This window comes from Vanessa atalanta, chromosome 19 (genome assembly GCF_905147765.1).
Source record: "Vanessa atalanta chromosome 19, ilVanAtal1.2, whole genome shotgun sequence".
In the NCBI taxonomy this organism is placed as follows: Eukaryota; Metazoa; Arthropoda; class Insecta; order Lepidoptera; family Nymphalidae; genus Vanessa; species Vanessa atalanta.
The window spans coordinates 5,942,413-5,969,183 of record NC_061889.1 but is presented as its reverse complement, the minus strand read 5'-3'; the positions used below and the strand labels follow the sequence as shown (position 1 = coordinate 5,969,183).

Below are 26,771 nucleotides of genomic sequence, written 5' to 3'. Positions count from 1 at the left end.
CGAATTACAGATTTTTGTTCCATTTTTCCCTGCATTTCTGTGATAACTACTTCTAATAAATATGAAACATTGTGTTTAATCCAAATATTGTAAAAATATATATTGTAATACATTTCAGTTTCAATAAAAAGTATAGTACATATAAATTTTTATATAACTTATCATATAAAAATCTGATATCTTACTTTTATCATGTCATCAATTTATTATCGAATGGAATCCGTTGCGTACATGCTAGCAACATTATCTCGTCGTCCAAGACTACGCTGCGAGGCAGCCAGGCAGGCCGCGCATATTCATTCACGCACACTGCTACGTAGTTCGTTAAGCGTGTGGCGCGGTCTGCAACTTTTATTGTTTTTTTTTCAACTTCTCAACAAGCCAACCTCTTGTTTGGACGTCTTTTACCTGCGTGTGCTTTAAATTTGTAAACTTTTAGGCATCTTGTATGTAATAGTTAAGATTTAATAGTGCTTATAGAAGTTTTTTAGTAATAAAATTCGAAGTGAAATCTCCGAAGGACCAGCTGTTGTAATAAACGGCAATAGCCTCGTTTAATGTCAACAAATAAATAAACAGTGATCGGGACAAGTTGCGTTCGAAACAAAAAAGTATTGTGATGAATTATACAATGGTCTAAACTGGAAATCCAGGACGAGAATGGACTTCGTTCATCGCTATTGGAACGTGAATTTCGTAGCGAGAGTGGCGGCTTCACCCACATAACATTTATGGTAAGTAAAAAGTTTCATGTTTTGTTTCGTAACAACCAACTTTTTCGCGAGACGTTACATGTTTTTTTTTTGTTTATTTTACGATGCATCCGCATTTTGTATCAGGTATTTTATTACAGGCTCGATAAAAAGTTGTGCGAACAGGTCGTGATAGTTTGCGAAATGACGGTAGGATGAGGAACCCACGCAATTAATATGCTGTTTAAACCTTTTCTATTGGAATTATATCTTAAATAAGAAAATAATTAACCGTTATGACGCGATAGTATTTTAAAAGAAATACAGTTTTATTATACGCATTTATTGCTTTCAAAGTTAGGTGACAGTTTTAAATTTTCGTATCATTATTATTTCGTTTACTTCGATATACGTTTGTTTTCCATTACAATTTGTTACGCCTTCATGATTTCTATAATTTTTAAATTAAGTACTTTGTAACATTTTGCAATCAAAAGTTTAATACGATGTATTCAATTAATATTTAGGTAATAAGGAAGTAGTTGACCTTTCTAAGAACATTTATTGTGATTTTTGTTTTTTAAATACATTTCAGGTAATTGTATGAAGAATTTAATTATTTAAATTATGTAACATTTTTATTAGGTACTGATGTAAATTTATTATTATTATATATATGTTTTTTTAAACTTATAATAATAGTGGTTTGTTGTCTGCATAGTTCAATGGAGGCATTCTTTGTTTTTTTTTGTAGATTTTCTTTTCCAAATAAAATAAAAGATAAATGAAACAAAAACATATGACTTATGATGGTTTCAAATAACCGAAAGGTCATCATAGCTTAAATATTAACTTAAACATAAAAATCAAAATGTTAACAAATAATAACAGATCCTAACTATATATAAACTAAAATAGCTTTTGTTCATTTATAAGCTATTGTAAAATTAAAAATGTTATATTGCTTGCATGATGTATTAAACAAAAGTAAACAAAACTTGATGTAATGACCTTAATTTATTAGCAACATTAATGATATATGAAAACAGATGTGTTGCTATAAAAAAAATTAACAACAAAAAGGTCACATTTAAATAAATAATGATACAAAATAAAAGTAATGCCTCAGTATTGTAATGTCTTCATTGGCCGAACAATACAATGGTATGTTAAGATTATGAACATCTCTCAAGTAGACAGTTCAAACGCATGCAAATTGCTTGCAATGAATACAATACAAAATCATTACAGCAGGCCGGGCTGCAATTTAGATGAGGCCAAACTAATGATTTGGATTGTAAATAGGCAGTGTGAAAGTCAAGTACTTAATTCATTTTTTAAATCATAAAATAAGTATTAATGTCAATTGTTTATATTAGCATTGGCGTATGGTTTTTATTTATTATGTAATTCAAAGTCAACATAATATTCTTTATTCAAATCTCGTACAAGCACTTTGGAATTGAAATTTTACAGTATGTATTTAGACGTAAGGCTACTAAGTGTCTGTGATGTAGATTCTACTGAGGAGAATTTGCAAGAATATAATTTATTAATTTTTAATGCTTGATATCAATGTTTTCCAGGAACTGAATTCAATCCTATCTAATTGAATAAATTAAGACTTGTATTAAACTTGTTCTACTATTTTTTCTATGTGTTTCTGTAACTTGTCATTTTGAAATTTCCCCTTCTATTAGATATTCGATAACAATATATAATATAACATAAACTTACTAATTAATTAAGAAATTAGCAATGACATATAATTCTAACATATACAATGTGGGCTTTGAAGAATGGTTATATGAATTAATTTAGTTGCAATAGTAACATCAAAGTTAAACTTGTCATGTTAATAATGTAAATTTAAAGCGAGATAAACTGTAAAACTATCTACTTATATAGGCATATTAAATAATAATATCTTTTCTAAAATGTTCCGATTCTCCTGCTATAAACTTAAGGTATATTGACTGTGTATGTTTCAGTTAGGCATTGTACAAAAAATGTCTCCTTATTTTATTATTATGGATGTTTTTTTTATAAACATGACACATATATCAACTGGGTCTTTTATTCTATTTATAGTATAATATCAGTTTCTGATAATAGACTTTATGTGTAATACCTACTTGTCTAATAATGACAATGGTTATTTATAACACTGTAAAACTATTTTACTTGGTGGTAGGGCTTTGTGTTAGCTCGTCTGGGTAAATACCATCCACTCATCAGACATTCTACCGCCAAACATCAGTACCCAGTATTACAGTGTTCTGGTTTGAAGGGTGGGTGAGCCAGTGTAACTAAAGGCACAATGGACTTAGTTCTCAAAGTAGGTTAGTTGTAGGCGCGTTAACGCGTACATCATAAAAAAACCATAATATTAAAATATTTAGTAATAATAGTATGTAAGAATGTCTTCTGTTCGTCCTTTGTTGAAAAGTAGACACAATTAGTAACCCTTTCAATAGTATTTAAACCAAAACAATGAATAGATAATGAAATAATAAAACTTGTCATTAACTTTTTTCTGAACTTGTAAAGAATAGAATTATCAAAAAAAACGTAACTTGTTAAATTCTTATGTTATCGGTTTGCATAACTTGCAATTAAGTGAGTCGTCGTTTTAGTAACAACTTTCTACTTCATTCAATTTACATATATATTTATTATATAAGTTATTTAATTATATATAAAAAAAAACAATAATTAATAAAGATATCAAGCATTTAAACTGTTACAAAATTATATAAACGAAGCAACTTTTGCTATATTGCTTGATGAATTTCCTTTTTTTGAGTTTCGTTATGTGTTTTATAGAATAAAATTGAATACCTTTAATAATATAATTAGTAGAATGTTATGTAATTGATAAACCTATAATAACGTAATGCTAAAATTAATATTGATGTACTATGTATATTATTCGTTATATAAATGTATTTATTACATATGTATTAATTCAACACGTTTTGACTGTAGATTTTAAAGAAAAAGAAACGTGATTCAGCATTCGAAGTTTGACGTCCTTTTGGGATATGCCTTTGTAAATAAATAATTTAAATTTGTGTAAAATAAAATTAATAAACAAACAAACTCTATATATATATATATATATATATATTAAATCACAACAAGCAAGTAGTATAAATTAAGCGCATAATAATTCTGACTTATCCCACCCGTGTTGCATCGCATGTAATAACAAATAGGACGACCTAAGTGCTAGGTTTCGAGCAATAAATAATTCCTAACCTAAGTCCAGTTTCATTGAACTCCACCTTGAGCCAATACCGGTTCTGCTAAGAGCTTGACCTTTGAAACCCTATCATTTATGGTCTACGCTCCATATGGAGACGAGAGCTAAAATAACTAATTTAACACCGGCTGATATACATACGACTTTTTAGTTTTATTTCCATTTTTAGAAATTACATTAGTCTCGATACGGAAACATATATATTACATATATTGTATCTATACTGGTTTCCGTTCGCGTGTGTATAGATGTGTAAGATACCCTACGTCCTTATCTTTACCCCAGACAACACGTATGCAAAATTTTACGATGATTAGTTGAATAGTTACGATATTAAAACGTAACAAACAAATGAATAAACAAACTTACTTTCCCATCTATTATATATTTCAGTTATGATTTAAAGAAACTGATCGAATTAGTATGAACAAAGCCACGGGCTGTTAAATGATAAATTATGTGATATAAGCTCCTTCAATTGCTACTGGAGTTTAGTACGTAACCGAAATATATTTAGTTATATCTGTTCACTGTGATTGTAATAATCTCTTCATAAATTTTATCAAATGTTCATCAATTTTATCGCATGTTATCATCTACGGATTTACCAAGGTGTGTTCAATAACATTCAATTTTAACATGTACGCATGTTTGTTACAAATGATATGAAAACAATATTAACAAGATCTGAGATTATGGGGTCGCGAAAGAAGTATTCATGATTCATCAGATCTGTCCTTTATCAAAACTTGCAAGTTTTTAATGCATGCTAAAGAAAGATTCGACATTTTTTATCTATGTATATTTTATCCAGTTTCCTACTTCTTTATAGCGAGTAAAACGAGAATAGAAGTTTTTATTGAGGGACTGGCGCTGACTGTACAATAAAGGTAGTTTATTACTCGCCTAATAAAGTTTGAACGGTCCGTGATCTTAACCAGACAAGCTTTGATCGTAGGGTTCATCGTTTGCTACCTATTCCGAGTAACAGTAGGTCCTTGTTTTCGATGGTTTTCTTGTGAGAGACTATTGTTCTCTTTACTATAGCTACTCAATGCCAACTTATGTTTTAGCGATATGTGTTCATTGTGACCGACATGCTTACAGGCACGTAGCTCTGTACAGTCGACGAAAAAACTGTTTAGTTTATGTTGCTAATTATATTTGCTTAGCGAATTATGAGGTTTTATGGGAGAGCTAACTTATTGAGTAAAAGGTATTGTATCATCACGTACGTTTTATTTATGCGTTTATAACGTACGGTGGAATTGTGTGAAAATATTTAGTACACAATGAAAAAAGCTTTTGATCTTTTTTCATGTTACAATTTACGGTCACGATTATTTCTTATTTCGTTGGAGTTTCGTTTGTTGGTTTTCAGAAGTCGTCCTTTATTGAACATACGATTGCTGTCAATTGTATGTATATTGTATGACTTAAACAAATAGCGTCATTAATCTGCTTATGCGATTTTTTTTCAGTTATTATACGACTAATTTGAATGATTCTTTTACTGTTGTAATCTGAACGAACGTTATATTTATAAATGTAAATATATAAATATAATTGTATGTTACGCTGATAGTTCCTTATGGGTTCATGCGATTGTTAAAGCTTTGTACAGTTATTGCCGACAACTGTGTGAAGGTTTCTGTTGCAGTACCTACATATATACATTACATTAGGTCACGCGCGAGTCGTAACGGGTAATTGTTTACAAACAAATTTAAAAAGACCTTGCGACGCATGACGGTTATTAAGTAATTGGTATTTTAAAACTCTTTATGAATGATTACTGAAAATGTAAACTGAAATAAAACTAACAAAAATATTACAAGGCCGACTTATCCTTAATTTTTTTAATTAGAGTTCACAAGAATATATGTACACATTGTTTGTCAAGGCGATCGTTTAAACGGTATAGAGTAGATGTTTTGCAGCGCCATCTAGTTTTGAACTATAATAAAGTGCATTTAAAAACCATCTCAGTGAAAAAATAATATAAGTTTAATTGTGATCAGTCAAACAACGTACAGAGTTATAAGTAAATAAAATTGAAGATCGGTTTCGAAATATTTTTAAGTAATTAAACTTTTTAACAGTTTTTTAAGTAATTAAACTTTTTTTTTATAAAAAACCAGACGTCGCGTGTCGTCTGGTCTTCGTAAAGCGATATAATTTATCGGGTTTATTGTGTCAATAGTGAGATCACGGCCATAAGTGGGTAGTTCGTTAATTAACTTTTTGAAAGCGAGACAGGCTATCGGAGTGCGTCAGTGTTATAACGACTGTGATACACATAAAGAAATATTTTGTTTACGATGAGATTCAGCATCGACAGTCAGTTAGTTACGATAGTTTATATCGTATCTTTCTAAATGAAAAAAAAAAATGAAATTTACTATACATGCTTTTTTTTTAAACGTATAATATTTGGGTCGTAAGTATTTTCTTGCTTGACAGTAGTGCGTAATTACGTATAAGTGCCTTTATCATTTATCAGCTTATCTGTTAAGGTGTTTTACTACCATTTATGAGTAAACACTAAACATGTTGTTATCAATACGGGTCAATCGTATTGATGATATATAATTTTAAAAGTATTTAAAATTGTAATACGTAAATGTATGATATATTTTATGTGAAACTCGTTTCGAGTACAAAGAGTAAAATTTCAAATTCAAATTTGTTCTAACGTGGTTCTAAAAGCTAAAAAAAATATGTTTTACTCGCCAGTAACGTCCCACTATCTTCTCTTGTCTTTTTGAACTTCCTCCGAATTTGAAGGGAACATGTGACAAAATTTATTCACACGAAAACTTAGTGGTACTTGGCTGGATTAAAACCCGCGATCTTCTCATAAGATACACGTGCTCTTTCCACTGAACCATATCAATTTTCATAACTCATTCATTTCAAGCATGTGATGTTAATTTATTATAATCCGTATAATTCAACGATTCAACGTCATATAATACCTCGTATAAGTTTGTTTGTGATGCTATAGGTAGATTAGTATTCATTAACGTGAATACTAATCCAAATTTGAGTAAATTTAAAAAACAACTCACGCGAGTACCGATTTGTATCGTAGACGGTATAATTTATACGCATTATCAACAAACAAAGGTCAAATAAGTTTTGTTTTTATGTTATGTTTAGTTATTGAATTGGTAGGTTTATTGTAAATCTTAATGCATTAAATGAAACCATACATTTAGATTTTTTTTTTATAGATAATTTTATATCTATGTAATTAAATATCTTTGTAACCTTGTTTCGCGTATATTTTCGCGTATAATATCTCGAAAAATTTGTAACTTATTGGGTCTTGTTTACACGATGAGATTTATCTTGTGTTGTGTTAAAGGCAATATGTATTAACATGAAATATTTAAATTTAATAATATGTTGTTTATCTTTGTTATTAAAAATTTAAAATTCTCACCTTAACACCTTACAACAACAACATCAACAGCCTTTAAATTTCCCTCTGCTGGGCTAAGGCCACCATGCTGCTACAATGCGGGTTGGTGGATACACATGTGGCAGAAATTCGTTGAAACTAGACACATGCAGATTTCCTCGCGATGTTTTCCTTCACAATCGAGCACGAGATGAAATATAAATACAAATCAAGCACATGAAAATTCAGCGGTGCTTGCCTGGATTTGAACCCGCTATCATCGGTTAAGATGCAAACGTTCTAACCACTGAGCAATCTCGGCTCTTCCCTGTGACAATTAAACTCGACTAAATTGTTACATTTTCCCATTTTGAAGCATATAAATAATAACTTAATTATATAAAATTAATTTATGTTGTCGCTAACTTTTCTGTAAATCTTTTCGAGACTTATAAATCTTAATATATAAAATGCAAAGTTTTTTCTCTGACTACATTTGAACAATTAGTAAAATACGCTAAACTAATTGTACTTAAAGAAAGTAATAAAAAGTCGCAAAAAATACCCAGTGGTACATTTATTTCAAATAATTTAAACAAACACACATGCTTTATTATTAATTTTAAACTCTTAGTAGTAATTTTTTATTGAAACTAAATGATCGTACATAAATTATAATAAATATATTTCACCGTGTTTTATAGAAATACCGCAACTCTCATAATTTATGTAGTCAGATATATCTAAGCGATTAGGTAACATTTCCCGAGGCGACAATGACATCGTGATTAACCCAAGCACAGGGCTATCACATAATCAAAACATAGAAATAAAGGTTACGAGTTACGTTAAACACTTTAACTATATGTTAGTGGTGGAAGATTTATATCTTCCTTTCGTATCTTTCGCTTCTTCCGTCTGTATCCGATAAGGTATGTAACATTAATCTTTTTTTATTAATCCTATCAATTTTACGTATAAATAGTTTTTACCCGTGAGATCTTTTACCAGTATGTTTAGAATATAAAACGAGTTTTTGTCAATCACTAGATCCTAAACTATCTGTATGCTAAAAATCACGTTCGTCCGTTGCCCCATTGCTGCGTAAGGAGAAACCTACGAACGAACTTTCGAATTTGTAATACTACTAGTAACCCGCCCCGGCTTCGTAGGAGTAATACCGTAGTATTAACTATATAGAGATACATTGTCGCGGACTTTCTGCACAAACGGCTGAGAGGAACTATTCAACCCTATATAATTTTAATCTAAGTTTATCCATTTAAGCAGCGCGTGCGCAGTCTACGGCTGCACGACTTAATAAACAATATTATCATAATTTTGGCTTATTTGCCTTAATTATTCAAATATTATAATCCTTAATCTAATTTCGAGAATATGTCTATCCTGAGGTTAGTGTAGGTATACATACAGAGATATTAATTGATATCACACACATAGACATTTTTTTCTGCGGGTAGGAGTCAAACAAGTTGCAACGTTTTTAGTGTACTCTTGAATTTTATTTAATTAAAATACATTATATATAATATATGTACGTCTAAATAACATTACCTACCAGCTTACAATCTCCTTTAGAATAAAACAATAAAATAATAAGTGAAATAACAATTAATCACTGCTAAAACCATGGAGTCAATCAAAGATTCATTGTCTGCCATGTCTGAACTATTTAATACAAAAATGAGTGAATTTCAACATGAGTTACAAAAGACATCTTCGTCAGTTGCTACACACACACCATCACTTTCAACGGAGTTCATGCAGTTTAGAAGCTTCATTATAACTGCTCTCAGCACTCTTCAGCGTCAGGTAGAATTTCTTGGTAGGGAGTTGGACCGCCAGGAAATGCAAAGTAGGCGCAAAATACTACTTCTTCATGGAGTCCCAGAAGAAAAAGCTGAGAACACCAGTGCTCGTGTGACTAGTCTTGTGGCAGACCATTTGGACTTGACAAACTTCTCTAGCTCCAGCATAAAAACTTCCTATCGGCTTGGTAAGTCTACAGCCAACCGGAACAGGCCAATTGTAGTTAAGTTCTGTGATGTTAGCGTGCGGGATAAGGTGTGGTTTGCCAAGTCAAAATTTAAAGGCACTGGCATAACCCAATCGGAGTTCCTCACGAAGACACGGCACGATGTGTTCCTCTTAGCACGGCAGCGTTTCGGCATTGGGAAGTGTTGGACCAGGGATGGACGGATATTCTTAGTAGCCCCAGATGGATCGCGTCACCAAGTTGAATCACACGCTGAACTCGAAGCTGTATCTTCTTCACTTTTAAAATCTCCAGAAGTAAAGGGCTCAAACGTGTCGAAGAATCCAGACAGCAAAGTTACAGTTTCTCGACCGAAACGAATTATTAAAAAGTAGTGATTATAATTTCTCGGTTTTACATAATATCTGCTTACTGCAACAATTGGTTTGTTTACTTTAATTTACCTTCCTAATCACTTACTTACTTTTATGATTCAAGTAGTTATAACTTTATAAGTGAGTGTAGTTTAAAATTTGTTATTATTTGTCAGATATCTAATACAGATTGTGATAACAATTTCTATTAATGACAGCTGTCACGATCTGGACTCTAGTGTTTTGCCTATTTTAATTACGTATACATGTGTTTCACTATTTTTAATTTAATTTTTTTTTTTTATTTGTTTTTTTTCTGTAATACATAAATCTACTTTTATTATTTTTCAGATAATGTAATTTTTGAAATAATGTCTGTTCTGATAATATTTGTGAGTTCCAGTTTTGTAACTGGAACACCATTTCCATCGTGAAATTAATTTTGTTACTTTTCACTATTAGTTTGTTTTGTGACTTATTCTTTTGATCGTTTTTTATGTTATTTTTATTATGCTATTATTATATATTTTTTTTTTGTGATTACCTTAGTACTTTAATGTAAACACATGGTTTCCTTTTTTTTTATTTTTTTGTTGGTAGTAAGCAGATTATGTATATAATTATTATTTAAAGTTACTAGTTTTTAGTTTTATTAGTTATTAGTTTTATTAAATTCATAATCTCTCAACAGCTGGCGGGTAAGATGGAACTATTATATATTTGATATTAGTACATTTATATATTGTTTTTATTAAATATATTTATATACTTATTTTATTTTAATTCACTATATTCTTATTTATTTATTATTATTATTTAATATATATGTAAAATGATTGATAATAGCCATGTTCAAGACGACAATGATATTTATCTTTCTCTCTCTTCTGATTCAGCCAGTAGCGACGACAGCTTTCAAAGTGTTCCTTCTCTCAATGAATCCCTATTAACTCTTTTTACTGACGTAACTAAAAACTTTAACATTGTTCATATTAACGCTCAGAGTATTCCTGCTCACTATCCTGACCTTCTCACATCGTTTGATAACAAAAATCTCCATGCTATTCTTGTTTCTGAATCATGGCTTAAGCCATGTTTGTCTTCCGAGTCATATTCTTTACCGGGTTTTCATTTAATTCGAAATGACCGTGTCAATAGAACCGGTGGAGGTGTTGCCATGTATCTGCGATCCTACATTCCTTTTAAAATTATCAGCATGTCAGTACCTCAGACTGGTCCTTCCGCGGAACATCTTTTTATTGAATTAACTTTTTCCCATTGTAAACTTCTACTGTGTGTTTTTTATAATCCTTGCCTATCAATTGACTACTTTCCCTCACTAGAATACCTTCTCGAAAAATTTACTCCTCAATATAACCACACTATATTGATGGGTGACTTTAATACTTGTCTCATCAAGAATGATTATAGATCCTTCAGACTCAACTCCTTAATATCTGCATCTAACTTACACATTCTTCCTCTCTCTGCAACACACTTCTTTCCGAATTCCAATCCTTCACTTCTCGACTTAATTATCGTGTCTTCCACTGACCATGTTGAGAAACATGGTCAGTGCAATGCTACAGCATTCTCTTATCATGATTTACTTTACCTATCCTATAAAGTTAAACCACCTAAAGCTAAGTCAAGAATACTTCTGCTACGTAACTTTGGTGGTGTGGATATCAGTCGCCTGCATAAAGATGCATCTAAAATCGACTGGTCAGTAGTGCTGGATGTGGATACAGTTGATGAACGGGTTGCAATTTTTAATTCCTTATTAACACAATTATTTGACATTCATGCTCCCATTCGTCCTGTACGCTTAAAACATCGGCCTGCTCCCTGGCTTACCGATGAAATCAAAAAACTTCAACATCGTAAGAACGTAGCCAAAGCAAAATATAAGTTGAACCCTACTGATAAAAATCGCGAGAAATATAGAAATATTCGGAATCGCTGCAACATGCAATGTAGAGATCAACAACGACGCCATATTCATCGGTCTTTAACCGACAATGATCCTTCTAAAGTGTGGAAATTTCTTGAAACACTTGGAATTGGGAAAGCACGTCAAGAACTAAATTTAAATAATCTGGATATAAATCACCTTAACCAGCATTTCTCGTCTTCGGATACCATAGATGGTACGACAAAAACAAACACTATTAGAAATATTTCAGCGTCTTCTACTCCCAATATTCCTTCTTTCTCTTTTAGTCAGTTTACTGTATGTGATGTTAAGAAGAACATTCTAGACATCAACTCTGATGCCGTGGGTTCAGATTGCATTAGCCGTAAAATGATTATTCCCATTATTGACCTTGTAGCTCCTATCATTACATCTATCTACAACTTGTCGATAGAATCCTGTACATTTCCTACGATCTGGAAAGATGCTCAAATAATCCCTGTACCGAAAAAGTCCAATCCGAATAGTTACTCCGAATTCCGTCCAATATCGATTCTTCCTTTCTTATCAAAAGTATTTGAGCGTCTTATATATCAACAAATGACTCCCTTTCTATCCAAAAATAACCTTATGAATCCTTTCCAATCCGGTTTTCGCTGTGGTCATAGTACGGCTACTGCCCTCGTTCAAATAACGGACGACATCAGACTTGGTATGGACAACCAACTGATTACAGTGTTAGCACTGCTGGATTTCAGTAATGCATTTAACACTGTCGATTTTGACATTTTACTAGCTATACTACGTTCTCTTAACATATCTCCTAAGGTGACTGACTGGTTTCAGTGTTACTTGCGAGGGCGTCGGCAGCGCGTATACACTAATGGTCGTAACTCAGACTGGTGTATGTTAAGCGCTGGCGTCCCGCAAGGTGGCGTGTTGTCTCCTTTATTATTTTCTATATTCATTACCTCTATCACTAATCACATTTCTTCTCTCTACCACTTGTACGCAGATGATCTCCAAATATATTCACAGACTCAATTTAGCGGGCTCTCGGACACCATTGATTTAATAAATAAAGATTTGATGCACATAAGTCAATGGAGTAAATCCTATGGTCTGAGAGTTAATCCCACAAAAACAAAGGTGATTATCATTGGTAGCCCGAGACTTATTTCACGGATTGACTGGAAACAATTACCACCTGTCCTTTTTGATGGCGTCTGCATACCAATCTGTGAAACAGTAAAAAATCTAGGTGTTATCTTTGATAGGCACCTTTCGTGGGCACCTCAAATAAATGAGGTTAGTAAAAAAATATTCTCTTCCATTGGCTCACTGAGAAGATTGAAAAACTTTTTACCCATCACAACTAAAGTTACGCTAGCACAATCTCTCCTTCTACCTATTCTTGACTATGCTGACACTTGTTATACTAACTTAAGTGAGGAGCAATTAAATAAACTTGAGCGATTACAAAACCTATGTATACGGTTCATATTTGGTTTACGCAAATATGATCATGTTTCCGAATTTCGCCAAAAACTCAAGTGGCTCCCTATTCGCCTTCGCAGGAATACTCACATTTTAACTCTTCTCTATTCTATTCTTTTTAATCCAGCGACACCCTTCTATCTTAAAGAGCGTTTCACTCTCCTCAGGGAGACTCATAAGCGCGCTCTTCGCTCGAATGAAAATTTAATTCTCTCCATTCCTTCCCACTCTTCTTCTTATTATTCTAAGTCTTTCACTGTTGAAGCTTCTCGAATTTGGAACTCACTACCCTTAGCTATTAGACGCGCACAGTCGTTAGCCGTTTTTAAAAGAATGGTTAAGGACTTTTACTTGTTGCATTAAGCAGTCGTTTTGTCGTTGATAATTTTTTGTTCTGTTATATCTCCTTTTTTTTTTATATATATATATTTTATGTATTTATTTATGTAAATATTTATTATAGTATATATTTATATTATATATATTTATTGTTATCTGTGTATTGTGTAATTTTATTTTATGTAAGTATTATATTATGACTTAAATTACTGTACCCTTCCCATATATGTAAATATTATGATCCTCTGCCCAAAGGTTGCCTGGAAGAGATCGCTGCTGAGCGATAAGGCCGCCTGTTGCACCTCATGCAACTTTGTGTAGCAATAATGTAATTTTTAGTTTTAAGTTTGGGTGCAATAAAGGATAAATAAATAAATAAATAAATAAATATTCCTTCGTTGAGTTAAATTTATAAACGTTAACAAGGTGACATATGTGGTAACCCTAACACAGCAGGAACTCACGGATGTAGTCCGTTCCAAAGGTTTTTAAACGCCAATTAGGTTAAAAACTACTATCTCAATAAACACTCGACGATCGTTACATGGGTAAATAATCTTAGGCAATCAGCCCACGAGTGGTATCGAAATAGATCACCTTATCGGTAATCGGTAATATCAATAAATTTGCTTCTGAACCTGCCACACCTGCTACTTGAACTGGAATCGAATCGCGGAAGCATATTCAAATAAAATATCTGCCTACTCGTCTTTGCCTGAACTATATATATTCCGATATTCTTATTAACGTTTCATATTACATAAATACCATAGCATTAGTACGTATTTTTGATTTTTTTTTGAATTTTAATGGTTGCCTAATAAATAGTCAAACAGCAACATAACGTCGATCTCTTTGTTCTTAACATTTGAAGATGCTTTAATTATAGATTTTACTAGATATTTTTTCAGAGATTTATATCAAACATATACAAAATACTTAAAACATTTCTAATAAAGTTTATAAACATAGGTATGTACAAATTTGATCTAGTGGAAAATTGCAAAATGAATAATGTTATAAAAATGTTTAATTTCCTATTTTTTTAATATACAATAATATGTGAATTCGACTTGACACGATACTAATTAAAACATATACGTATGAGGAAATACATACAATAATAATAATAATTAAGGCTGAAATTGAAGAACTGAAGCTTTAAAAAATACGAAAGTGAAATCATTATTTTAAGTACAAAATATAAACTCATGTAGTTGTTCTAATAAAACATGCACTCATTGGCACAGATTAATTTAGTTACCTGTAATTGACGTAATTACAAAAACCTAAACATCGAATTATTATCGAAGTACATATACCTTAAGGCTGTAAATCCACTGTAAATCTTAAAAGCTGTAAATCCACTAACATTATTGATTTTAAGTATTGACATATTATAATTACCAATAAACTTCAGTATACTGGACATATAGTCTTTGGATTTTAATTATAACAATAAATTAACTTGTTTTATCTTTATGTTAAGGCTTTAGTTATAAATTAGTTATCATGTGTTTAAGAATAAGCTATACAACTTCGTGGTAACGTTTTGTGTCTATCTGAGGTACCATCCACCACGTATACTACCACCAGCAATACTAGGTCTTGTATTCAAGTTTGAAAGGTGAGTGAGCTAGAATATCATATTTAATTGCATTCAAGATGTAAGGGATAGTTAATATATATCTTACCACTTAACATCCATTTGCCATTCTCGAGTCCGCCTTAAGTAGGTTTTAAATAAAACACAAATAGTTAATTTTGTAACTGAATTTGCAGCAGATTTTCTATTTTTTTTTTATTATACGTCGTATGTTTTGTTGTGATAATTCTTGTTACCTTCAACAAATCAATTAAATCATGAGTGTTTAGAGAATTGCATAAAGTGTAGACGGAATAATCAATGAGTTCGTAATATATAGGGCAAAACTATTAAGAGTACTTGAACCATAATATAATGCGCAGATGAATTTATATAACCGAGTATTTTGTTTATTAATTTTTCATTGCTATGCTTAAAATAAGATCTTTAATTGTTTGATTTTGTTTTTTTTATAATTGCTAAGAAACTGTAAAATTATGAAAAATGTTTAAGAGTTTTGTTCATGTAATTCATATTTTCTGTTTCTAATTTACAGCAAAACGTTTTTCAGAAGATACCTTAATTATATTATTGTTGCCATGCGGAAAAAAAAATATTTATGAAAAAATCTATGAATTAAATCTTTTTGTTTGTCGTTATGTTTCCACGTCCTATCAATTTCAGAATATGGTTTTAATTTTCGCTTTTACGTTTAATTGAAACCGTAGAAGCAGTTCCGAAAATATAACCGAGACGAAGCCATACTATTGTTGGCAGTTCCTCGCTTAATACTAAAAAAAGTCTAAATCCGGGGCGTGTCGTTAATTTCGTATCAAAATGAACTTTATAACAACGTGTGCACGTAACTGACGATTTTATATAACATAGTTTAATGTAAATTACACGCTTTGTGTCGTTTCCTAGTACAGAGGGCTTTGGCCTTTGCCGAGATAATAATGGAATGGTTACGGGTTTTTTGTTCGGTTTCAAGGCGCTTGTTATTTTGTAAGACGTGCTTTGAAGTCCCCTGACTAAAGTTTAAGTCACAATTGTAGTCTAGAATGGTGCATCTGGTCGCGTTTTTTTAATCTTACGAATGGTTAAAATGTGAAAGTTTTGTTTGGTTGGGTGATTCACACCATCACGCCCAAACGGATCATATAGAGACAGATTATATGTAACCTATAAACATTTTGATTTTATTTGTTAAATAATTGATGGCTGATCTGTACTAATATACATATATATATATGTATATAATAAAGCTAAAGATTTTATTTCTTTTTTTTGAAGGTGCAAAATTCTGGAACTACCAGTTAGAAATGAAAAAGCATTTTTACATTTGATGGACTAATTATAGTTATTTAAAGCGGGTGCTACCGCGTAGAGCAGTTATTGATTTATACAATAGGTTAGTAGTTTTTAAAAAAATTTCAACTACCTTCGCTTGAATATGTGTGTTGTCTGAAAAAAAAAACAAACACTGTAGCACGGTGAATGCACGTTTAATCTGAACAAATATTTCTTCTGAGCTTCCATCGAAACCGAAGTCGTCAGCTCAGAGGCCGGTTGTAACGACTGCTTTTTTGTGTGTATGTTACTTGATAGATTCGGATATCGTTAACCGATTTTGATACTTATTGTTTAAATCAATCTCTTATGTATCATAGGTTTCGTTAAAATTTGAAAAAGGATAAAGTTAGATGTATATATAATTTTTTTATTTCATTCAGGAAGAGGGTATTCTAGTACAATACTTACAAAGAAAAATCAACTGCAATTTTTAATATTTAATAAAGTTTTTCTCTGATTGTGTCTATATTTATGAGTTTTTTTTAATACAAACATCTCATTCTTTATTCATTCAATTTGAACCGCAGAAAAAGAACGAATGAAGAACTAAAAACAAGGATAGAATTTGTCTGCGTATGATTTAAGCCGCAATATCAATTTCAGTTAATACATTCATAGTATCAACGTTCATCTGCTTTAGATGCTGATTTTAATAAAAAATAACGAAAATCTCGAGGTTTTTTTTAATTTAAAATGATTACACTTATTAAAATGAAAAAATTGTTTGGAAAACTTAGGGATATAATAAGGTTGACGAGTGAGATCTTTTTAATTCATAAGATTTATCTTACTAGTCGACTATCTCGTAGTGGTCGACTATTGATCAGACCAATTTGCATATCTATATAGACTTCCTACGCTTAATTTTTACTGAGAAAGCTATGTTCAATAAGAAGCATTCTTGTTATTCCAAAGATAAGAAACGAGACCTAAATATTATTATATAACTTATTAAGAAGGTCTTATTAGTTGTATGTAATCATACGCTTGAAATGAATTAAGTGATTTAAAAGTCTCAAAGAATGAACACTAGGTTATTAAAATACTATTTACCGTTAGCTCGCGTGTGAGTGGTAGGTTCAGGTAGGTTTTAATAAGTGCTGTCCTTTTCACATCCGCTGAGGTTGGCAAAATTTCGTGATGATCGGTTGAGTTGTTTCACTTTCGCGTTAATAATATTAGTGAAAACATTGAAAATCAGTGTTGGGTTCTAACCCAAAATTGAAGCTGAATACACCTTTCGGGACACATCACGGTTGCAGACATCATATGATAAGATTGTGTTTGTGTATTATAGAAAATTGTTTCTTTTTTTTTTTAATTTAATTTTTTAGTTCTTGTATTGTTGTTTTGTTATAATCATTAATTAATGTTTAATTATTTTTTTATGTTTGTAATATATGTTTGTCCTGAATAAATGTGTTCTTATTCTTATAAAGGATTATTTATTAATCAAATTTCGCATTTGTCTGAGTACCGTTTTATTCGGGCCTTCTCTCAGTCGTGGGTATGTAACGGGGACTACATACCAAGTTTACTATAAATACAAGCAATTGACCATTTCATTTCATCGACAGCTCCTTGTATTGCTTAGCATGGAAATAACTGTTTGTAAATTGCAACTAACACGTTTAAGTAAATAATACCACGTTAAGAGTCATACGGGTTCCCTGGGACATTATTAACACGGTAAAAGATGGTGTTTATACTCATTGCAAAGTGAACTATTAACACTCATAGTTTCAAACCATTGACTAACTCAGAAGTTAATAGGATAAACTATTTTAGATCGCACTACCAAGAATCTTAGAAAACTGTATTTATAAAATATTTTACCCGGACTCCTGACTGATTATCAACGCACAGCGTATAATTTAATTAATTTGGAACATATGTTTATTTTATACGGTAACCATCCGTTATGGAAGGATTTTTGACGAATTAATTTTGTCTGTGCGAAGTTGGACTGGTTGCGTACGTATATTTATATCAATTGAATCTCGTACAGATTAGTATGCAATCAGGGAGCAATTATTCCAAATATAAGAGGAATGTGAATTACTTAGTTATATAAGACGTGATATCAATAAAGGAACACCCTATGCCGCTAGGGAGCGATAACACCAATTAATAGCACTCAGCGCTGTTAAAGATACAACCGATAAACGCTATAAATTATAAAGAAAACATTTCACCGTCGAGATACCGATTAAGTCATATTAATTTGTCGTAGTAATAACATTCAATCATTCACCCTGAATGCCTCAGTTGCGATTGCTCCGCTAACCGACAGGTGTACAGTTTTTTGCGCCATAACGCGATTCCGGTCATAACTCGCAAATATATTATTAGACCACACTGATGTCTGGAACGAGCCGGCAAAAAATACATCCTCATAGATACTGGTTTTCTCGGGTAATATTATATATTTTAATTCTCGCGTTATGTCGAGTTTAATGGCGTTTTTTTTTAATGTAATGCAAAAGCAATTAATTTTTTTGTCACATTTAGTTTGTACGAGTAATAACCAGGGTTGGTAACCTTTTTATACGTTTTGTCATATAATGTTCTACTAGTTTTCCTTGTACATCCTGTCCAACATAATGTTAAGGTCATTATTTTATTTTGAATCGCGGGACGAGATAGTCGAAGTTACACTTAAGTTCGGAAGAATATGGCAGCCTCTTCTATTCCAGAGAAAGCTTGTTGTTGTTGCAGATTTTTGGATTACCTTGTATGAGTTATGTATATAAATAGCAAGTAGACTAGTTCCGTTGAAAATGACTGATCAGGGCGATCTTTATAATCATCTATGACGACCTCCGTGGTCGAGTAGTGTGTACACCGGTTTTCATGGGTACGCCACTCCGAGGTCCCGGGTTCGATTCCCGGCCGAGTCGATGTAGAAAAAATTCATTAGTTTTCTATGTTGCCTTGGGTCTGGGTGTTTGTGGTAAAAAAAAAAAAAATCATTACCACCATCACAATGTTATAATCGTCTTAAAAACTATACATTGTAAGAATTTTATTAAATCCTTCTGTATTATGTTTTAGTTTCAAACAAACAAAATTAAATCTAAAATTTTAATCTTGTTACGAGTGAATAGTAGTTTGAAGCCATTGTATTGTTATATTGTATATAAGTGCTATAACAACGTTTATATGTACACCTTACAAGTTGATATAAGTACCTTCCTTTAATAAGTAAATAAGGTATTGAAATACTTTTTTTTTTCTTTACTACTTTTTAAATAATAAGATAACCTTTTTGATATCATTTAAAAACTTGTTATGTCTTATTGAATATATAAATAAAATACATTCTCCTTTTGAGACCAGTAAGATATAAAAAGGGTCGATATAATATTATATCGAGAACTAGTTGATACTGATATTAAAGGAAATCAGTTCCCTCTGGATAAAAGCTGTTAGAAATGTTATCGCCGTTAAAATAAAACGTTTTCGCTGTTACATAGATAACAGTGACGGACAGATAAGCAAATGGATGTAAAGATTGACAGTAGTCTGATATCATTCAAACAACGGTTAAAACAAACCTTTACGAAGTTTCACTTTGTACATTTTGTCACTGAGTTGGAGTACCGCAAGGGGGCGTTTTATGACCACTACTAGTTTATATCTTTAGTAATATTCTTTGATGTATCGTTTTCTTGAATTACGTGTCAGATGAAGTATTTAATCCAAAATTCTACTCGTGATCCGTCAGTTGTTTAATAATATTGCGCTCGAGGTGAAATTGTTCCGGTGGCTTTTCGTAAACTAGGAAACTGACTGATATTAATAAAATTTTTGTTCCTACCTGATTGTAATTACGTGGATGCTATATCAATTTGGCTAAACACTAATTTAATTAACTTGAAAGGCTTCAATGTGTCGGTATCCTGTTCACATTTACCTTTCGTTAATATAACCACGAGGTTCTTTACCTTTTTTTCCATTCGTATCTTTTGTGACATTTTGTGCTATTTCAATATTTTTTTTAGAACTTAGCACTTACACACTTCGAGGCTTATTATCAGAAATTAGTGCTAATTTATTTCTAATATTATTTCACTTATAACTTACCACTAACGATATTTTTTGTTTCAGAACTAATAAGAATACTGTTATCAAGATGTGGGGTATATACAAAGTGGCAGCTATTATTTTCTTCGGTGCTCTCAGTAAAGGCGAACTTCCTGAAGATGATTTCAGGATAATCAATAGACAAGGTAACATTAAAACTTACAACAAATCATTACTTTTCATTACAAGAACATGTCCAGTACGAAAAAATATAGCTTCTTAAGTGCCTTTCCATTTTAATTTGAATTTTGCGAAGATTGAATTCTCGGAAACTATCTGTTTTCGTCGTTCGGCCGGTCTGTTTATAATTATTTTGGAATCTGTTTTACAATGTCTTTATGTATTTTCATTTATGTACAACAGTCAATTTACTTATATTTCTACCTGCATCTACTATTATATATACTAGAATTTGAGTCATTTACAGTACTGTATATAGTCAATTACTTGTAGCATAAAATTTAAATTTATTGCTTGTCATTCACTCATACGTATAGTATAATCAGTTATGTCTTGTATTGTGAATTAGGTATCGCTTAGATATTCTACAATCAAAACATTTCAAGATTATGTAAGGATAATAAGTGAGGTACATCAAACAGTGTCACTTCGTATATAGTCACGATATGAAAATTTAATATAGGTACAGAGTTACAGATACTTATTGTGGGTTCATTATTCCCATATGAGATAAAAAACATAACCTTCATTTTAAATTTAAATTATACCAAATTACTTTTTGCGTTCTATATTTTAAATGCGTTTCTAAGAAATCGTTTAAATGTATAATCTATTTTGTAAGCGGAACTGCGAGCGACTTGAGAAAAAAAAAAGTAAAAAATACCGTCTTAAAGGAAGCACGTTTAGAACAGTTTTTTCTTCGAATTTATAGTTCGTAACCGGTTTTATATTAAATGCAATAAATATAACATCGCTTAATACATGTTTGATATGTCGTTCACTCTTCAGATATTAAAAAGAAAGTCTGTCAAAATCGAAGCTTAATTCAACAGTATTTCGTATAAGTATTTTAGAAAAAAGGAAAAATATATTTTCTTCAAAAGAACAATCGTAAAACAATTAATAAATAAATTTAAATTCAAATATTATTTTTGTATGTTTTTAAAAGTTTATTATATTTTATAAATGAATATTTAGGTCTGGTAAGTTTGTTTTTTTGAGATCGAAAAATTTCTTTACTAAACTGTCTGTATACATTTTGATTTTGAAAATATTTTCTGGCTAACGTTTGATTGGAACCAGTCTCATTTTACACGGTTATGATTTATAGAATTTAAAATATGCATAGATATTCGGTTTGTCAGACGAAATAGAATTATGAAATCGCGTAACCAAGCGATTTGTTCGGTTCGTTGAAGTTGTAATTGAAGTTCTTTGGATTGCAACATGTTAAATTTGCTATTGGTGGAGTAAGAAGTAGAAACTAAATAATCTAATGAGACTAAGGGTTACGTCCTTAGTTAAATAGTAATTTGATATTTGAATTATTATGATAATATTCTATAATAATAGTGCAAGAACTAAATTTTAGATGTAGATACTACGTCTACTGTAATACCAGAATTTGAGACATCGATTCATACAAACATAATTTGTAATACATGTAGTTTATCATGTTTGGTTTATTTTCGAATTAATAAAAAATAAATAAAAACCGGATGACAGAAAACTGAATTTCTAATGAATATAAAAAGGTTATTGGCCTGGTTTTTAAATATGTCTAGCGAGGTAGCATATATCCTTTGGATTCTGTAACGCTAACAACACGTCATTCGTCAAAATGATCAGACATTATATACATTAGCGGCGCTGTAGTTGGTAAAAAATAGCTCCATCTAAGATACGGTATTTTCTATTCGCAAGAGCTATTAGCAGACCTCATATCTGTGAGAGGAAGTTGACAGACCTCGCGAATGTATCGCAGGATGTTTGTAGGAATTGCATAACATAACATACTGGCCCTAGAATTAGTTACGTCGTTTCAAATGATATGCCTTTCAAAACTATATTCAACATTTATTGAGAAACTTAAATGCTTTTCAATTATTTATTTATTTAAGCCTCAATTTATTAGTACCTAATAAGAGTTTTTTTTTTTATAAATCTAATTTGAACTAAGGACCTCTCGACGAGTATAGGCTCCATCTAAATCCATTTTTTTCTGTCTTGAGCTATTCTCATCCAGTCTTTGTTTAAGAATTTTAAAATGCTTTTCAATAGAAACATTAAAATACCTAATGTAATCGAAATATTACACTAAAAAATTCTTTCAATGTTTTCTTTATTGTAATTTTTTTTGAATAAAGAATGCATATTTATAGAACATATAGAATACATCCTTTAAACAGGCATGTTTGTATATATATGTACTTCTTTTATATAATTATAGATGTACCCAAAAATAATAGGTGAATTTCAAAACACATGCGATGCTATTAGAAATAATTTCGCAATTGTCTCATCGTGAGCTACAGCACCGGCCCCTCGGGATGGAGACGTAATTTTCAATAATATTCACGATTCAATAGATTTCTCAAAAGCTCTTTAGATTCTTGTCATAATCACTAACTACGCTTTACAAGTTTTATCGAGGCCGTTCAATCATTTAGTAGATTATAAATAATTGTCGCCGAGCGATGTTTGTAAATCAAAATGGCCTTATGTTTACTATACATTAACTTGTTAATATATTGACATTAAACATCGTTTCCGTTTTTTTATAATATTTGTTTAGATTTTTTAGTCTAAAGCCCATTAAATAAACCAATATTGGGTGTGATTATGATAATTTGACGCTTGAAATAAATTATTTTCTTATATAATACATATTTAAAAATATTTTCACTAAGAAATATATTTTTATATATTGAAAATTTCCAGCAGGAAATAAGTACTAGTACCCATCGCGTGTTGTAGAAAACAGCACAATTTCTTTACATCCACGGCAAAGTATCTTTCGAATGAAACAAGGTTATTCCCCTCTTTGAAATAAGTATTAAAATTCTAATAATTTGCAATGTTCACTTATTATTATACATATATATGTCACAAATGTTTTATGACTCTGCAACATCAGTTTGATTCTTTTTATTAGATACGATTTACATTCAAAACAGATAACCACTTTATAATTAATTTCTTTGGCTGTATATAATATACCTTCACTCATATTTAACATACGACGTCGTGTTCTAGATTTTTTTATTTTTTATTTAACAGTTCTCTAGTCGATAGATCTATATGACATACATCATTTGAACAAATCATAAAATTTCCAGACTTGTTGGCGTCTGATAGTGATATCTTTGAAGATAAGGACGGCAAATCATTTTCGCAACTGCTTTTCGATGTGGCAAGGGACCAGGTGATAGTGGGCGCGAGGTGAGTGTTGATTAAATATTTATTATTTACTATCTCTACAATTACTTATTCCACATTATACAGAACCCTCGTGTATCCGTGAATAAAGATAGATTTTCTATTTACATTTACTATAAAGCAATAAGAATTTGTTTTTTTTTTTTAATAAAATCTGACAATGGTATAATAATATGGCCATTAATTGGTACAAGTGGAAAATAATTATAAAAATAATGTTGGACTATAATTAATAATTATTGACAATAATAATAGTGCTAAAATAATTTATTTAAAGAATATCTAACTATGATTGAAATTAGTATTTTTGTTGTACAAATGTTTATATCTTCTTTTTTTAAAAAAAGTAAAGGACACCTATTTCTTTTTACTATTTTTTTACTCGATATCTAAAATATCTGTACAAACTGCATGATTACTTATTAAATTAACACTATAAACATTTATTTTGATTACAAAGTATACGTACATAAAAAGTATACATTTATAAATATTAATAGAAGCAAACTATTATGGTATTCATATCATAATTTATTTTATGTCTTTTTAATAAGGTTACATGTATAACGTGTGGGAGCTAATATTAAGCATATCACTAAACCAGTGTGGGTTCAGCATTACGTTACAAATTTGAAAAGTCGTAAAAGTTTTTACTATACCTTACTTTTATGGAAATTATTCGGAAATCATCTAGATCTATGTCATTGTGTAACGGTGTTGATTCTCACGGCATTATTGTGAATAACTAGTTTGTAGATAAAAAAAATGCTCTAATATACTTTGTAAAACATCATGTTATCTGTGATACAAATCTAAATGCTTTATTGTTTTATTTTTAACGTTATTTACTAGAAAGCAACATCAACATTGGTTGATCTTCATCTGGTATTTTCAATTTTGGACGAGTGTTATTCTTTGTGGCACCGATGTAATCTATTCTATGTACCGAATTATCTATTTAATAAGATTAGGCTTCTAAATTAACTATTATTAAGTGTTTATATTATTATTAGGTATTCCGTTTTCAATTATAAAACCGCGCAGCGAGTGCAGTGATGGGAATTGTTATATGTTCCTCGAAATATGTAACCGTTGATCGATAAATAACGTTAAGTAAAACTAGAATAGAATTAACTGTGGTTTACGATAGAAACATCTTCAATAGAAATATTTAGAATTTTCTTATATTTTTTTTTACAAAATTGGCATGCGTACGAGTAAATGGGCCTTGTAGTAATGGGTCATCTACGGCGATAATGTCTATGATCGGTGGTTTATATTATATAAAATAACTTTCCTTGAGTGTCCAATGCGCCAACAACCTTGGGAACTAAGTTATGAGCCTTGTGCCTGTTGTTGCACTGACACTTACCCTTCAAATCGGAACACAACAATACACAGACGAACTTGAACGAAGCCCTACCACCAAGTAAACTATATGAGATAAATAGATAAATATAAATAAATAAATATTGGACAACATCACATACATTACTCTGATCCCAATGTAAGTAGCTAAAGCACTTGTGTTATGGAAATCAGAAGTAACGACGGTACCACAAACACCCAGACCCAAGACAACATAGAAAACTAATGATTTTTTCTACATCGACTAGGCCGGGAATCGAACCCGGGACCTCGGAGTGGCGTACCCATGAAAACCGGTGTACACACTACTCGACCACGGAGGTCGTCAATAGATAGATTTTACCAAGAACATTAATTTCACGCTTACCCCATCAATAGCTAAAACCGAAACGCGTTATATTTCCTGGTAGAAGTTTCATGTGTATTGGTTTATTTAGCTTTCTGTATTAGACATTCAAAAAAAAATCCTCATTTATTAATAAAGATATTCATAAAAAATTGTATGTTTGAACACACGTTGAAACTTCTTAGTTGTATAGAGCAAATATATACGGCTAAAATTCTTAGTATCTACTCCTTAAACATAATAAGTATGTGACCTCCAATAAATATACCTTTGTAATTATCTCCGAACGAAGTTATAAAACATTTTTATGTTTAATTTAATACACCATATATTAACGTTAAAGCAAATATATTAAAAACATGAATTATGGTTCATAAAACGCTATCTTAATATTATTTTAATGTTGATAATAATGTTTGTCCCGCTGCGCTCGCTAACTGATTACACTTAAAAATTTTATTTTTTGAGTCATTCACCTGTTTGTCGAGTGAATGATAAAACGTCGTCTCTTATCAGATACAGGTTCATAACGGATCGGGTCTGATTCGGTTTGCCTCATTTGATTCTGTCATTGAATCGTGAATGAAATCAAAAATCGATGTATGGCATTCATTAGCATTATAAATACCATTACTTATGTTTATGTTTATGATTGAATTCATATATTTTATCGTATTCGTTAAGCTTACAAAAATAATAATTAATTAGAAGTCATTCCGTATAAGGATAATGGAAGAAGCTATCCGATACAGCCGAGATGGCCCAGTGGTTAGAACGCGTGCATCTTAACCGATGATTGCGGGTTCAAACCCAGGCAAGCACCACTGAATTTTCATGTGCTTAATTTGTGTTTATAATTCACCTCGTGCTCGGCGGTGCAGGAAAACATCGTGAGGAAACCTGTATGTGTCTAATTTCAACGAAACTCTGCCACATGTGTATTCACCAACCCGCATTGGAGCAGCGTGGTGGAATATGCTCCAAACCTTCTCCTCAAAGGGAGAGGAGTCCTTAGCCCAGAAGTGGGGAATTTACAGGTTGTTAATGTAATGTAATGAAACTATCATATTATAGTCATTAATGTTCTTTAAGATTGTTTATGTGGGTTTAGTTAAGTAGTGAAGTTAGTTACAATTTAATAGATCGGGAC

The 26,771-nt window shown here is 31.2% G+C and overlaps 2 protein-coding genes across 3 annotated transcripts in view; both read left to right on the top strand.

The window, feature by feature from the left end:
• Window positions 1-315: 315 nt before the first annotated feature.
• Window positions 316-26,771, top strand: part of LOC125071271 (semaphorin-5B) — a 49,560-nt gene continuing 23,104 nt past the window's right edge. Inside the window, exons 1-3 of one of the 2 annotated variants that reach the window (XM_047681428.1) lie at window positions 316-734; window positions 20,533-20,654; window positions 23,808-23,910. In XM_047681428.1, the coding sequence (XP_047537384.1) occupies window positions 20,558-20,654; window positions 23,808-23,910 (200 nt within the window). In that variant the 5' untranslated portion in view covers window positions 316-734; window positions 20,533-20,557. Of the gene's footprint in view, window positions 735-18,806; window positions 18,838-20,532; window positions 20,655-23,807; window positions 23,911-26,771 lie in introns of those variants that run through there. The other variant, XM_047681429.1, reaches the window with a different exon arrangement.
• LOC125071272 lies at window positions 8,871-9,873 on the top strand. The gene has a single exon (XM_047681430.1). It carries the CDS (start codon window positions 9,014-9,016, stop codon window positions 9,752-9,754), a length of 741 nt encoding a protein of 246 aa, XP_047537386.1. The 5' UTR covers window positions 8,871-9,013; the 3' UTR covers window positions 9,755-9,873.

Coding starts and splice junctions, on each gene's coding strand:
- LOC125071272 (XM_047681430.1), top strand. CDS start 9,014: ATGGAGTCAATCAAAGATTCATTGTCTGCCATGTCTGAACTATTTAAT.